Below are 17067 nucleotides of genomic sequence, written 5' to 3'. Positions count from 1 at the left end.
TCTTATGTGTGTGTTATTCATGTCTTTAGCCTCTGCAAAAGTTAGGTAATGAAGGTGAATAGGCAGAATACTCTTCAACATTTTTTCCTTCCTTTAATCCCTTCGGTAATTCTACAAAGCAATCAGTTGTCCAGAATTCTTTCTTGCATATTTCTCTCAACTTTGTCATATTTGTGCACAATTTATTTGCCAACAGATGAATATGTGTACTGCCAATGCTTGCCTTGCACGTTTGACTGGGTGCTATCATTATTGCTAGTTCTCTTTGAACGAAAATCAGTTTGGCTCAGGCAACGACTATATAATATGCTCTGTGCATGTGTGTGCATATATGCATATGTGTTTTTAACTCCTTAAGTAAAGGGCCCCTCATCAGGCCACACAGCAAATTTTGGTTATACGCTGGAAATTGTTACATGCCCTCCAGGGAGCATTCTACTGCAAGAATGTTTCAGATTAGTCTTTTATTAGCAGAAATTAAAATGTTTGAGGTATCGTGAACCATGATTTCAGGAGGCAAGCTTCACTGCCAACATAGACACTCTTGCCACTTTCCCCCGTCTAGCATCTATACTGGAACCAGAGGATCGCATCACGCACACGTCACGGTCCCCGCCTTCCTTTATTTTCTCTCGCTCACGTATTTTTCTGCGGCACACTTAAGGTGATGTCTCCAAGCCAGAGTCTGCAAGTTGTTGCAATTGTTTCGTTTCACTCTGCCTGATCTTGCGAGCTGTGCACATTGCTGTCTGGCTATTTCTGTGAAATGGATCCCTCAGTGAGCGCATGTTTGGAGAGATTGGCCCAGCTCATGGATCCTTACTGCAATATACCATGTTGTTGTACCGCTGGCACCAGGCTAGCAGCATAAATCGGTGCCACGTGAACACTGAGGTAGATGCAAGCTGGTCAAAGAGCATGATCGTATGTTGTAACACGGTAGAAAATTGCAAAGTTTCATTCTCTGTGCGCATGACTGCATGATGTGGGAACAAGCAGATGAATCGGAAGTGCGTTTCTCTTGCTATGGTACTAAGTAAAACAAAAACACTCAGAACATTCGGTTTGTAGGCTTTATTGTTTCTCTAAACTTTAATTTGTCTACTGAAGCAACTGATCAAATAACTGCTGTTGCCTTGAATAATTGTCTAAGTCATGTTTCATCGTGAGGGACATCACAGCACTGCAAATTGCATAAGTGCACTTGGGCAACTAATGTCGACTCTCCGGCTGGGAATGGGGCGCCCGCAAAGAGAAAGGCACATGGCGCTTGGTTTTGAAATTTCACCTGTTATTGCAGCACATAGCTGTGTAATACTTTGCTGACACGATCGTTAGTGCGGATTGTATGTGCTGCACTTCTCAGCTGAAAATAGTGAGGCCTGGTGAGGGTCCTTTTAAGGATTGTAAAAAAATTAAACATTTTGCACTAAAAAAAAATTTTGTTTGGCATGCAAACAGTTTTGTTGACAACAAAGCAAGACCAAGGTAAAGGTTTGTGTCAGGAAGGCAAAGCTTATTAGAAAGAAAAATATATTTTAACTGTATTTTAACTAGCAAAGGTGTGCTTTACTACACACTGGCTGGTTTAAGTGCACATTTTGGCTTTTCTTATTTACGCATTTCAACACAACATAGTGTCTCGCAAAATAATAGTCTCTCTTGCAAGTGTGCACGTGACGAGCTCAGCCCGTCCTTCATCCAGGAAAGGTTAAGGCTGAAACAGAATTTTCAAATATCGCCTGTGGCAGCTAGCACAATTCTAGCGCTTCAGCTGAAATTACTGGGAGAGGTGGGCATTGCTTGCACAAGAAATTTAAATGCATAATCATCTAATTATAGTCAATTTTTAATTTAGTATTTATTCATTTTTTTACAGCACATTTTGCAATTAACTAATTGTAACTGCTGAAGTTGCCAAGCATATACACTTGGAGCATATCCACTTTTAAGCCTAACTCTTAAGTTCCACCATCTTGGTAAAACATCTTGGGAGAAAATGGTGCATGGCTAGGTTCCACAGCCATGCTGGAATGCGCATCCGGCTGCAGAGGTGCTTTGCGGTGTGAAGCACTTCCACATGCTTCACAATGGCAGTTTTGCTTGTGTGTTTCCCGTATTGCTGGTGTTGTCAAAAGGGTTGTTTATCTGCGATATCCATCTTGAAAATTCTGTTTATTAGGGCATCCGGTCTGCTATGCAATTGTTGCAAATCAGTGTCCTTCAGTGTTGCAAATCGGCTTGCATAATACATATTGCAGAAACCCATGTTCCTTTTACATTCAAGCCCATATACAACGATCCCAGTTAGAGCAATCTTTCAGCTTCGAAGAGCAGTTTCCCAATAACCAAAATATTTCGCAAGGAGTTGGAGAGAACCGTCTGCTTGACCGGTGCCCAGCTCAGTCCAGTTAAGCGAATGGAATGAAGCATAGCGTCGCAGCGTCTCGACAAGCTGGGGATGAGACCGTAAACTGGGGAATGCTCCTGAGGTATCGACATTGTCTGCCTTAAGAGCTCACTCAAGCATTTTGTGAGTCCACTTTACCTACAACTGCATCAACAGCTTGACAAATTTGCCGAGTACCCTTGTCAGGTGGAAACCACTTTTTTGCACTTCCAATAGTTTAGCGGAGCCCAGGACTACGCAGTGGCTTTCCGTGTATCTTAAATGACCTACTTAGCAAAACAAATTTGCTAGTGTGGCTTTGAAATGTTGCACATCATGTCAACATAAGGCAATGCAACGACAGGCTTGGCCATATGTGCGGCCACGCTAATGCAGATATATTGCGGCCTTTGCACATTTTACATTGATTACCAGGCGGCCCTGGACCACAATGTTGGTATCAGAAATCCTACACAAGTGCAACGAAAGCACACAAAATATGCATGTGTGGCATGAGTAGCGTATGAGTTGGCCCAGTAGCTGCTGCTTACCATTTTTAATGCAAGAGCATTAAGGGCCCCAGGTCGCAGAAAATCCGGCGCCATCGTCCCACGTTCGGCATCCAGCGTTTTTCAAACCACGCATACCTAACCCTCTGTGTGGCGCAAGGAAATTACTGAACTAATTGAATTTTTCAAAGTATGTACAAAAATCGTAAAAAGTATGACATACACATGACCTACAGACATGATAGCATTGGCTTGTAATTCGAATATACGAGAAAGCATAATTCTGTTACACAAAAACTAAAAAAAAAGCATTTTCCAGCGTTTTTACCATTCATAGGGCGGCCATGGCCTCCCAGATTTTGCGCGTGCAAACCTAAAGGGCCATAAAGCGGTGCACCCGGTTCCTTGCAACATCTCCAGAATATACTCTCCTCCGCCGCATCGCAGCCTATGTAAGAGGCCACATTTCTACCAGAGAGCTTGCCTTCGTGCATAGCGTTCGCCGCCAGTGTTTCCCGGTAAACATTACGGTTACGGTTGCAGTTGCCGGGAAGCATGAGAAGCACTCGGGAATCTTTAAATGCTATCACGTTCCACTATTAAAGGCAAAGCTTAAATGTCCTCCTTTTTTTTGTGCAGCCCTAAGGAGGTGGAAAACCTACTTGAAAAAAAGGTCTTATTTCATTAGTGAGACATAATGGTCCTATTATTTCCTTTTAAATTACATGTATTTAGCTTTTGAATTTGCATTATCATGAATAATAACCAATTGACAAGGCAATCTTAAATGTTTGAACACGATGTGATTTATAGCATTGAGAAAAATTCATTTAAAACAATTTAGTTTCTAGGATACAACGAGGATCGGTAAAGCTGTAGGTTTCAATTACACATTAAACTGGAACTAGATGGCTGCGTTGCTTGTTGCTTCACTTCGTGTTTTGCACATCTCCCCTCAGGTAACCTGGGGCCATGTAATGTAAAACTATTCCAATCTTTTTTCATTCCAAAACGGCTATTAGCCTTCCCTGTGAACTTAACCTCTTTTCCTGAATATGGAACTTTAGCGCCAAAATCAGCAAGAAGGTGGGGCGAGTCAAATTAGGTTGAAAAATGGGACTGCCCTAGTGAAAATAAAATTATGCCATAACTATGAACCGATTATGAAGCACACTGTAATGGAGGACTCCGGATTAATTTGAACCACCTGGGGTTCTTTAACGTGCGCCTAATGCATGGTACAAGATTGTGCATTCCACTCGCCATCAGAACACAGCCGCCATGGCCAGAATCGAACCCATGACCTCATGCTTAGTAGTGCAACGCCAAAGCCACCGAGTTACCGCAGCGAGTCTTAGGGAAACCTGGACATCTGATCAACTCAATTACTTAGTTTCCTCCCAAATAGGCATCAAGCCCAGCGCTACTTGGCTTCAGTGATTGACTAAGAATTGGAATAGTATTTAGCGGAGTTCAGCCAATGTAGTGTGTTATCTAGGCTGTCACATTGCCTTACAACAGCATGCTTTGCTGTTGTCACTAATAAGCAGCGAGCCAGCTTGGCAAATTCTCTTCTGTGTGGGATTAGAAAAAAGGAAAAGATTCCCTTTGATGCATGCGCTTATTTCAATTGGAACTACACTGTTGCAGATTATTTGTGAATTGGCACAAATATTGTTTTGAAACCATAAGCGGCTCTTCAGTGTTGTGGTGCAACTGAAGAAGACTAGCTTATGTCATTAGCTTAGGTCTAATTGTGAGCGCACTATGGACAATATGGCAACATTTGATAAGTACTGGGAACTCCTTCTAGTTCAGTGGATTTGTTCATAACCTGTCCACTTATATCGCACTGCCTTTCTCCATACACATGTTGATACAGCTGCATGAATCGGAGATTAACGTAACCGCTTGCCAATTTGCTAGTGTGTGTATTCATATAAACGTTGTGTTACTCTCTGTGCATCCTTACAGCACGTTTTTGCAAGGGTAATGAGACTATTGCACATTTCTACAGTATACGAAATAATGTGTGTGCTATACGGAGTGTGCTTGTTTGACAATGCAATAGCATGCGTTCATGGGCCATTTCCACTTGGTCCACACAGCTGCTCTCAAAGGTAGTGTGTGTTTTCCATTGCAAATGTTTGTTGGAACCACAATACCTCGCTGCAGATTAACTAATGCCTGTAAATATGGACTGGCCAAGTCTTTCCACTGCAACCTTATTTGCACAGCACGGCACTTGTTCCTGGCAGAGCATGAAGTGCTGCTCCTATATGGATAATATGGATAACCTGATTTTCAAAAAACATTTCTGGAAAAGCATGACTTCGAATGTGACTTGTTGACACCTGGTAAGTAGCCCTCATGTTAAATAGTGCGCTCGGCTGGACTTAATTGCATTGAGATGCACAGTCTTGACTGAATGTAACCCACCATTGTTGCTTAGTGGCTATGGTGTTGGGCTGCAGAGCACGAGGTTGCAGGATTGAATCCCGGCCACGGTGTCCGCATTTAGATGGGGGTGAAATGCGAAAGCACCCGCGTACTTAGATTTAGGCGCACGTTAAGGAACCCCAGGTGATCAAAATTTCTGGAGTTGCTTGCTATGGCATGCCTTATAATCATAAATTGTGAATTTGAAAGGTAAAATCTCATAATTTTTCGATTGAACGCAAATTTCTTTCTGTGCAGGTCCACACAGTGCTTTACAGGTTGTTTTGCTTAGAAACTACTCGAATTCCTGTCGCAAGACATGCAGATGAAGTACATTGACACGAGACAAAAGACACCATTGTCAGTATACTTAAGAAGACATTTATTTAAACTTCGAGAGAAAAAAATTTAGGTTTAAACAGATACTTTTCCATTTCACAATACAGTCAAAACATGTAGACTGGAAAAAACAGGTGATAATGTTTGTCGTATGTACAATTTTTTTTTTCTTGCACATAGCATGGGGTCAATGACATGCAAGGAGTATGTAATGACACGTTGTGCACACAGTAACTTGGACACATCTCGGTACTACACAAGGTATTGCAACTACACGCTCACCATTTCTTAGTATAGTGCAAGATGAAGCAAGTGGGCAAGTTTAGCACGGACTGCAACACAGACTTGTAGGTAATAGCAACAAAACAACAACAGCATTAATTTATGAACCAAAACATGTAGGTGGAGGGCCATATAATGTGGCTCGTTGAAAGAATACAAACATGGGCATTGCATCGGGACTTTCATATCTGTTCCTTTGAGCTCGGGTTTGTATCCAATACAGTCACACATGTCCTGTGTTGTACCCAAGTGCCAGTCAAAGCCCTTCAAGCCTTTCTCCTTTGCTCGCTGCCAAATTGCTGATGACAGCCTAAACTGTTATCGTATGCTTGCTGCCTGCACCAACATTCCTTGAGCTAACATTGCAATGGTATGATCATGGGTGCACATTTCTTGCCTTCTGTTTTTTTTTTTTTCTCTCTTTTATTCTCTCCGCATAGTTTAAGATGGAAAAAATTGTACAAAGGTTACTTGCAACATTTTGCTGCTGCTTGCCACTTTTCTAATAATGCTAATAGGTAAATTGCCTAAGAAAGAATTTACAAGCACTGCAAGAGAATCTTGCTGCTCAAAAAACACACCTGTCAACATAGTGGGAGCGTTTCATTGTGCATGGAGTGTTAATCTGGTAATTTTTTGTTTCAGATTTCGTTCCTCATATCATCACATCCCCTGGCAACTCTAGGTCTACGACCCAGAATTGTGCAACAGGCACATAGCTATTGATGCTAACTCGCAGAAGCTATCGGTTCCAAACAGGAATCATGACTAGAGTGTCTTGGCTGTGTTTTTTGCCACGTGTTCAGCCATGTACATTTTCTGGCTGCTGAGTCCCAGTGTTCCAGAAAGAGAGGAAGATGCTGGCAAAGCAGAAGGCCAGTGAAATGAAAGAAAATGTATATAAATAGCTCTTGATTACTGTATCAGTCACTTAATCGCCGCACTGCATGTGACTCCTTGCGTCGCCTTCTTGCCAGCCGGGCAAACTTGATAGTGCACAATCCCATGCAGAAAGCAATGGTGACTGGTCGTACGCACCACCAATCCTGGCAGCCAAGTTGCAGATGGCCACTTTAAATTGCCTGCTACGTGACGGTATGTGCAGCAGAATTAGCTCAACTAATGCAGCACACAACTGAAAGAAATTGTGAAAGGTGGCATCTGTAGTCTGGCCGTATGATCTAGTAAAATTGATGACAACCTTCGCTCTCTTGTCATTTCAGTTGGGCTAATCGTGCCTGCCAATAAACTTTGGATAAATACTCAATCAAAACAAAATCTGCGGGCTAGCTGTATCAGTTGCGGGTAGAGTGATCCACTATTCACAGCTGACACGCATAGGCCAAGCAGAGAAAACACTGAGCCAAAAAACACTGAACTAAAACACTCTAGTATGTGGCATCAAATACTCTGCCAGTTGAACTGAGGAGTGAGCCGATTCCCAGGGCGGGTGCATAGCCATATACAGTAGTTGCAATTCTGACACAAATTATCACGTTATTATTTTTCATTGTGAAACTAAGGGAGAAGGAACACTAAGCTCTAAAGAGTGGACTACTGAAGTTGCAAATATATTAATTAAAATGGTACTACAATCCTTGTTGCCATGTCACTCCCTGTGCTAATGGTTCCATGGCCTTTATATCGTTACAATGTCATCTCGAAAAGGAACACAGGCACAGGGCAAAAATTTAAGTCATTAGGAGTCCAAGAAAACTGGGACTACTACTTGGAAAGCTTATTCATTTCTTGAGCACTGAAAACTCTGAAAATTGCATATTTGACATGCATTGGTATCATAGCCAACTCTATTAGCAGGCCTAACTCCTGGAGATCGGAATTGCTGTGCCAACCATGTTCCTCTACGCAGCTGCATATATATTCTCTGAAAGTATATGTACAAGGCAGGACATTGGCTTGAGTAAACTTAGTTATGTACAGCTTATAAGTACACAATTCTCTGACTGGATTTTACTCAAAGTACCACTGGGCTTTCCTGTATGTTTGGTTGGGTTCCATTTTATCCATGAATAATTTATGTTTTATCCTTTTTACATAATTTACAAGCAACCTTCATTTTTTTATTTTTATTTTTTTACTCTTCACAGTTTTGTGAAACACTACACAAACGGTACTATGTACATTATGAACATTAGTTTGTATATAGATATATATATCTTATTCAAGATACAAAAAGATGATTTTTTTTTCTTTTTGCTCTTCCGACATACAGCAAATATTTATATGCATATATAAAAAAAGAAACATCTGTGACTGCCCTGCTGTTATGACAGAATTCTTATGTGTACACTTTGTCATAAAATATGCACTTCAACAACATCAATATTGCAGTTATATACAGAAGTGTAGCACAGTGCCATTTCCTTAACAAGTCATTTTTTTTTGTAACCTTTTCAAGGCACCATGTCTTTTGCTCCACTGAGTGTCGAAGCTACTACTGACCTGTTTTGTGCTCCTAGCATGGCAACCAACACAATTCTCATATGTTCTCATGCAACATTTGTCTGACGCACCACGGCTGGTTGTCTGAACAGACCACCACAACAGTTCCACTCTAAAACAGCTATCCTGTCAAAGCCAACAAGAACAAACCTGCACACAGATCATCAAGAACTGAGAACTAAGCATGCTGGATTATGCGCTACCACTTCGATTTTCAGCACAGAAGAAAAAAACTATCTCGCAAGCTTGCAATCAACAAACAGTTTACATGACAAAAGCCATGAAGATATTGCAAAGACATCGTATTGCATGCTTATAAGTCTTGCACAGCATTTCAGAGTGGGTCTCAATGAACTGTGGCAACTGCTGACTGCACAAAGCTGCAAGCTGTTGCGAAAACAGTGTGCGTATTAAAGATTTACAGTGCATTTATTTATGCTACAAAAGACTAAAGATAGGTGTTATCGTATTGCTGATGCCTGGTTTGTAAAGTAAATTTTTGGTCTACCTTATCCTTCACAAATCACTGTGCCCAAAAGAGTAAGATATTTGAAGTGCAGCTTGGACGAGCAGTATTCGTCTTTGGCAATGTTGGTACAATCTGCTAGGTTGAGTGCAGCTCAGGCCTGGGAGCTGAAGGATTAAGCGAAGTGAAAATACTGCTAGAAGCAATCACTCCACAATATGATACATGAGTGCACCAGCTCCTCATTGTAAAGTAACATTTGCTTGCATCTGACTGTTTTTGGCAGGGTAAAAACTGTGCAGTTTGTGCCAGTCAACAGCTATTTTCCCTCCCGTACAAGTGACAGGGTACACCCATGAGCAAAAGTCAATGCTATTTCCGTACCTCCTGCATGCATCAGACATTGCTGCATGATTGTGTCAAGACAGCAAATGATTAATCAGCTCCACCCGACTGTACAGCTTAGTGGCGGACTAACCCTACAAATCTGGCACCGGTTATCTTCATCCATTTCAATAGCAGTTCTCTTTTACATGTACACACCGAGGCACAGGACAGCACAGATACACGCACTATGACATCCTTCTGTGAGACCATTCAGTATGCAATCACAGTACACTGGAATGCCACCAGTCACGTCATAATGACAATCCTGCCACAGATTTTTATGTGCACCAAGTCGGCTATTTCAACATGAAAGTATTTTAAAGCATGATAATATGACATACTTCACTGCTGAATTTTGCATGTTCTGTTGTGTAAGCTGTGTAAGGACACTGGCACAATGGGTAACAAGTTGGCCTACACAATCTTCAAAAATGTAGCGTTGACAGCTTTGTCACGCAAAAGCAGCAGCAGTTGTTTAGATACACATTCTCGTTGCGGATCCAAACAATCGTTTTTGCATTAGTGTCGCAAAGCCACCAAATGCATAATGCCAACACGGTGACTGTAATATGATGGCAAGATGAAAACAGATACGTACAATGACATTTGGACATTGACAATGAGTTAGTAAAAAGCATATTGTGCTTTAGTCTACTTCCAGAAGAGAGACAGGAGGTCCATTGGCCGTATAGCAAAACTAGTCTTTCTAACCCATGCAGTTTGCAAGATGCTGTGTGTTTGATTGGCTACAGCAGTCTCCCTTCCCCAGATAACCTTCCTGCAATGCATGTTTCTCATCCAATGTCCCTGTTTCAGTTTTAATGCAATAGCATTAAGGGCCCCGTGCCGCAGAAAATCTAATGTCCACGTAAGCATCGGCGCCAGCTGACCAGATAATCATTCCGAACCACGCATATTCTATCTGGCACTAAAGTTGTTCTATCACTAAAGTTGCTCATGCCTTGTCTTAAATTCTTAACGCAGTTATTCCTCGGAATTTTGAGAATGGCAGCCCATAAACAAATGCCATGAAACAAAACAAAAACACCCACAGTGCATGCCTTTTATTTTAAATCTTCTCAGACTGAAATATCAAAAGTGCGAAACAATAACAGAAGATTGGCCCATGCATGAGGCCACATTTCCACCAGAAAGCTCGCCTTCATGCATTATGGTTACATTATGGTTACGTATAAGCTGCAGTTGCTCAAGCATGAGGAGCAGTCAGGGATCTTTGAATGCTATCACATTCCACTCTCAAAGGCGAAGCTTAAGCACCTTCCAATTTTTTTATTTTTGACAGCATGCCGCCAAAAGAGAACAACTCACTAATTGGCTATACTAGCACTCAACATTTTAAGGCCTTAAAGAAGCACTGTGATGTACATTTCAGTCACTTGAAATGTGGTCATTTGAAACAAAATGAAGCAAGCTGTTCTCTGTTATTTTAAGATGACTGTAGTGCATCGAGAGCCACAGCTTCTATGATTAGTGTCGGGGCAGTCTTGCTCCTACCACTGTGTACAAAGACGTGTTATGGCACTCATTTTGAAAATTCATTTATCTATGATAAGTTTTCATTTTTCTGGAAAATTAGAGTGAAATCAACTACATACAAACACTGACAAATTTTGATTCAATGTCGCACTTGGGCAAACATATTAAATGACATGCTGGATGGCATTCACGTGGACTATGAGGCAAGGTGTTGCACACTCTACTGAGTGGAGTGGCACGCACCCGAGATTCCAAGTGTTTTTGTCAACCCACAGCTGTTGTTCTGGGGTTACGATTGCTGTTGGCTGTTTGACTACCAGGCAAGGCACACTTCAGTCCCAGTGACCCTGCCAAGTTGCTACAGCTCCACTGCACATGGTAACACAGCAGCAGCTCAAGATGACCTGGACAGGGCTTAGCAAGGGTACCAAGCAATGTAAATAAAACAAGTGCTGAGACAAACAGATAAGCCTCATTCATTGTACGTATGTTGCAATTCGAAACTTTGGTGACAAGTGTACAAAGCCCATCTTTCTCACACGTGTACACTTTGCGCCCGTGTTAAGCATTAACCGCACGAAAATGTTTACAACACATTTAGGGCATAGCGCTGCCTAGTTTCAGCATGGCTATTTCACACTTGGTGATTACCACGATGCAATTCTAGTTGGAATGCATTACATCTGGTTGCAGAAAAAAGAGGATATTCCATGGTAGGCATTTAGGCAGTGATAACAGTGCAGTTATCATGTGGCATAAGATAGATATGGCAATGCCTCGTGGAAAACATGTTTGAAATTTGCTCCATGTGGTTTCCACTTCCAAGTACAAACACCACTGGCTGATCTTTTATGAGGTTGCAGCTTGTGCAAGCCTTGTCCAGGCCATCTCACAATGCCTTGCCAGCTCCTCATGACAGCAAATTGGCTCAAGGCTTTCGCAGTTCCTCTGACCAGACGCTATTGGCACACTTGGGCGGCTTCTGCCTACTCTTTTGAGTTGACTGCATTTCACCTTAGGTTCTGATTTGCCCCAAGAGGCAGCTGGCATGCTTTTGTTTCAGCTTCTGCACCAAAATGAGGATTCTGAGTGGTATGGGAGTGATGAGAAATAAACAGTTAAAAACTTGTTTCTTGTGGCACAAGATGATGTTTGTAAACTAAGTGGTGCACAATGTACATTCCTTTGCACATGTCTATGCAACACACACACGTCTTGAGCACATTGTAGGCTAGCGCAAGAAGCCAAGACTCTAATTTCACAACTGTGTCAAATTTCACTGCTACAGGTTTCTGGTTTGTAAACCTGAAGTAAGGCTTGGCTTGGAATCTCTTAAGCAAAACATGTTGACAGTTCAGCCTAAGTTTGTCATCCAGGAGACATCTTTACCATAGAAGACACACACTAGCATACATAAACATATATTGGACTACTACAAAGGAGCAACAATGGCACCAATGTCTTGCGACACTGTGTTCATCTCGCCAAAGCATGGACAACTTTTATTATTATGATAGCAATTATACGGATACCTGACGTGCACTTGCACCACCGCCACTGTCATGCTGTCATGGCATTGACGGCACATGTGCAGCTTGCGTGTGGCTGGTTAGGAGGTCTCCAGAGAAGCGACAGACATGCAGTGCATTTGGCAGCAACAACGACAAAGCCAATTGAATGCACAACTGCTCTGCTCAACTGGCTTTGCAGCAAAGCCATGGTAGTAATCCGCCTTCTGCTGCTGACACGAGGGCTGTGCACCCGAAACATTAGTACTTTTGCTGTGCAGCTGTGTGCATACAGTAGTTTGAGCGGAACAAACGGTAAACTTTAATCTACGAATGCCGATGGTTTTCCTTCAGCCTCATTTCATCCACCATCGAGGTGCAACATGCCTGCGACGCCACTGGCAGTGCTCCCCATCACGCCAGCATTATGAAATGCCTGGTAGCTGCCAGGACACTGTTTCTGCTGTGCAGCAGCAGTTGCCTCGCAAGCTGCATCGCACCAACGTGTCGCTTTGCATATTGTTAGAACACTGTCTGAGGAACTCAAACACAGTGTTAAACTTTGCTGTTGCTGTAAATGCTTTGCCCCTTTTGGTGAAAGCACCCGCTGTGGTGACTTAATGGTTATGGTATTGCGCTGCTAAGCACGAGATCGCGGGTTCAAATGCCAGCCAATGCAGCCGCATTTCGGTGGGGGCAAAATGCAAAAACACCCGTGTCCCATGCACTGGGGGCACATTGAAGATCCCCAGGGGGTCAAAATTAACCCGGAGTCGTCCACTACATTGTGCCTCATAATCGGATCGTGCTTTTGGCATGCAAATCCCCAGAATTTAATTTTGAATTTCTGTGAAAGCGCTAGTTTTTGCAATGATCAGTTGTACTCCTCTTATCTGCGGACATAGACGTATCGCCAATAATGTAATTATCACGAAGGCATTTTTGTGCATTTTCTTTTTCGAAGACTCATTCACACAACAGAATAATGTTTCTAGGGCGTTATGGTTGATCACAGTGTCGCAAGATGATGCCACCAGTGCTACTGTTGTTGGAATTGTTCTTTGCTACTGCAGTATGCATTTGTGCTAGTGTGTCCTCACTATTCTGGATATCTCTAATAACTTGCAAGAGCCTGCCATGAGTAATCAAGTGGTTTATGTTGATTCTGGCTTTTGTTTCTATTTGCTTCACAAGTGCCTGTGCTTTGCATGACTATGTGCTCAGTCACCTCTTGCTTTCAGACACTTCATAATGCAAGGCACAAGTGAGACAAATTGCAAGTGAGAAAAAGTCTGTGAGCTCAAAGCAGCACCCCTACAACAAACACGCCTCATCTCAACAAACACTGTCAGCAAAACAAATTTCAACTCATCTGCTCCAGTACTGCTTGGGATATGCAGGCATAATCAGTGCAAATACAGCGGTGCAATTAAGTCTGACAAATGCAGCTCCAAGTCAACTCATTTTGAAGTGCAAGGATGTGCTCAGCTTGTACACATTGCTACTACAAGAAAGCGAAATGGAACAGAGCTTCTTTTAAATTTTTTTCATGCTGTGTGTGAGCATCGGTAGCAACACTGGACCAACACTGTGGTCGATGACCAATACGCTTCCGCTGGCGATGTAGGCATTTGTAAATCAGTTCTCACAGTGGGCATGAGATAGCAGCTATGAATAAATCGGCCAGTGGCACCTCTCAATGTTTTTCATGATGAAAAAGTGGTCATCTGGGAAATAACATTACAAATAGAGAAATATGTAGTTGATGATGGCCACATGTCAACATGCCAAGAAAACACTATGTACAGTACTGCAGGCCACACACTTTGTACAAATAAATTGGCAAAAGCATAATTTGCCACCACCATACCTTTAGCAAGCTTTCCTCCTGATGTCACAAGCTTAAAGGAGGAATGTGTTGTCAGCCAAGTTCAGCAGCCATGTTTTCCTCAATTATTGGCTTGCATAAACTTATCCTTGCCAGACCTCTCAAATTTCCTGACGATCATGACATCCTTTTTGTCTAGTTTGCATTGCTGACAAAGAACTAATTGTACTCTATGAAATAATTTCATCTTGCTTCTGTCCGATCATATGTTTCAGCTCTTAGAAATCCTCAAAATGATGGCATGACTGGAAACAGTCAAAGTAACTACAAGGTGCTTGTTGGTTGCTAGTTAAGGATGCACAGAAGATTTTACATCCACAAGGATTTTTCAAGCAAGGGATCCTAAATCACTCTGTTTGAACATAGCAAATAGTGCCTTCATACTAGCACGTAAAAGTTGTGCATGTTAAACCAAACCTTTTCCATCTGGCAAAGTTTTTCTTCATTCTTAGATTACAGTGGAGCTTGTCAGTAAGCAGCCTGCAGCGCAACTTAATGCAACAACACAAACTATGAGATGAACAAGTTTGGATGTGCCACGATTATGACAACGGTTACACTGTGAGTAGTGGTAAAAACGAAAAGGGAAGAAGTGGGAGGAGTGGGAGCGCTCAGTCAACGTAGCGGCTGCAGGCCTTTTTCCACTTGCACTGGGTGCACCACATGTCCTTGTTCTCCATGCCATGGACCTTGCGGCACTTGCGGCTTTCAGAGCGTACCCTCCGGTGAAGTGGCGAGCTTTTTGGTGAGGCAGACAGGGTCTTGGGGCTCAGACGCATGTATTTTTGGGGCGAAACCTGCCCAAGAAAAAAAGGACGCACCTTTGAGTAGGAGGGGGGACCTTTGAGTAGGAGTGGGGCTGACAGATCCTTACAGACATGGCTCAGTTTTGGCTCGGAAGCTTTGTTTTATGAACAAAGTTGTGCATGTTCAATGCTTTTTTTTTTATCCACTAAGCACTTAATACCGAATCCAATATATGGAGGGCAGAGCCACTCCTCAGCCAACGTGACCACTACAGTTTATTAATGCAGTTTATTAATGCGCTTTGTTAATGCTTAGATTCAAGGCTGTGAATGGACCCTTTTTACATAGACACAAAAATGGATATAGCCACATACCCCCCCCCCCCTTGCCTATCCTCATCATCGCTATCCCCAGGCCCCTTTTTTATCCTTTTCCCCTTCATTCCCTCTAAGCAGGCTAATGGGCTGCAATACTATTTATTACCTCAGACCGACCTCTCCGTATTTCCTCAAATAAATTCTTTCTCTCTCTCTCTCTCTAGTGTCCCTTGGCAATAGCTGGTCTTGAATACAGTACATCCTTAGCCTATGCTAGGTGTCCTGTCCTTGGTAGGAAAGAACTTCAAGTGAACACACATCTATGAATGTATCGTTAGGGAGAAAACACCAACAGATGAAGACAACAGAGAAAACACAGATAAATGAAAGGTAGTGAAATGTATAGTACATATCATCTATTCATTTTATTTATTCGTAATCTTTTATTGTCAGGGTATGGACATATGGTTGCATGCCCTTTTAATTGCTACATATTTAGGCTTTCTTCATTAAACACTTGTATGTTGCAATAATTAAATTATTGAGTTCGTCTTGTATCTGTCTATCAGAGCTTTGTTCCTGAAATTAGCACATATGAATTTGCGCAAGTCTGAGCTCTTTTGCAGAAAATTCATATTAAAGTAGCAGTATCTTTCGCCACACTTGTATAGTAAAAGAACTGATCCCTGGGAAAGTTGGTATACCTTAGTCTAAAACAAAGAACCAAAATACAAGGCACATAGAAGAGGTGGGCAACACAGTAGTAGTGCCAGTGTTTGTCTGCCTATTCTACTTCCTTTGTCTGCTGGCACTAAGTTTCAAGGATTTGCACTTGTAGAGGGTGAATGCATGCTGTCACAATCAACTTGAAGATATTGGTGGCCATACACCAGACATTTGGCATTTCATAAGTGTAACAAACTATCAACACCACACAGACAAAAAAAAAGTATTGTGAGTATAGTGCCAGCAGCCAAAGCTAAGATTAAGAATGGGCGGCAAAGTGGAGGGGGACCTGGAATGCTGTTCAATTAAGCCTTCCCATGGCTCCCACATCTGCTGCAGTTTTGAAATAGAGCACAAGTTTCTGCTACATAGCTCTAAAAAACAATTCAAAGTCACACCATTGGCAAAAGAAGGGCACCTTTTTAAGGAAGGAAGAGGACAAAAGGGGAGTAGTAGCTCTAAGACAGACCATAGTTGATGGTGCACTGGCATGTGGCTGCCATGTGAAAGATCGCTGCACTGTGGGAATGTTGATAGGTGATGCTGATGACAGGTTGGGCGGGGATGCAGGAACAGCGCTCTAAAGGACAAAAAAAATTTATGGAATGTCATTATTTAGGCACAAGTTCCACTATATATTGAGCAAAATGATTTCCCTTTTGCAGCTATAGAATCTTTATGCAGATAACCAATATGTGGTTAGCTTGAGAACCTCTCTCCACTGTGAAACGGCTTCTTGCTTTTGCCTTCTTATAAATGAGAATTCATTCAATTGGCAGGAATGTCCAATGTGTGGTCAACATTGTCAATTGCACTCTTGTCACAAAAGACAAGCAACTCTCCTTGAAAAACACACATGGGCTATGGCTTACTCAGAATCATTGACAAGCACTTAAACAGAGCAATGTCACTGTTTGAGGAGCTTCCTTGCATAATTGACCAGCAAACCATGTTCAGGAATTGCCATGATGTAGAGGCATATCAGCTGACTGCTCTGACATTGCCTTCACTGTTATCCCGGTTCCGGTAGTACAAAAGAATGTTAATGCACAAGAGCTAGTCACTGTGGTGCAAAAACAGCTAAAAATACAAAGTTAACAGGAAAGTCAC

The 17067-nt window shown here is 42.2% G+C and overlaps 1 protein-coding gene across 1 annotated transcript in view; it reads right to left on the bottom strand.

The window, feature by feature from the left end:
* Positions 1-5695: 5695 nt before the first annotated feature.
* Glut4EF (Glucose transporter 4 enhancer factor) overlaps positions 5696-17067 on the bottom strand; it is a 125517-nt gene continuing 114145 nt past the window's right edge. The window contains exons 6-7 of the mRNA XM_065427841.1: positions 16427-16537; positions 5696-14964 (exon numbers count right to left, since the gene is read on the bottom strand). Of these exons, the coding sequence (XP_065283913.1) occupies positions 14779-14964; positions 16427-16537 (297 nt within the window). The 3' untranslated portion in view covers positions 5696-14778. The remainder of the gene's footprint in view (positions 14965-16426; positions 16538-17067) is intronic.

The sequence above is a fragment of the Dermacentor albipictus genome, chromosome 3, assembly GCF_038994185.2.
Source record: "Dermacentor albipictus isolate Rhodes 1998 colony chromosome 3, USDA_Dalb.pri_finalv2, whole genome shotgun sequence".
Taxonomy (NCBI): domain Eukaryota; kingdom Metazoa; phylum Arthropoda; class Arachnida; order Ixodida; family Ixodidae; genus Dermacentor; species Dermacentor albipictus.
The sequence above is the reverse complement of the archived record's forward strand: the minus strand, read 5'-3'. Positions and strand labels throughout refer to the sequence as shown.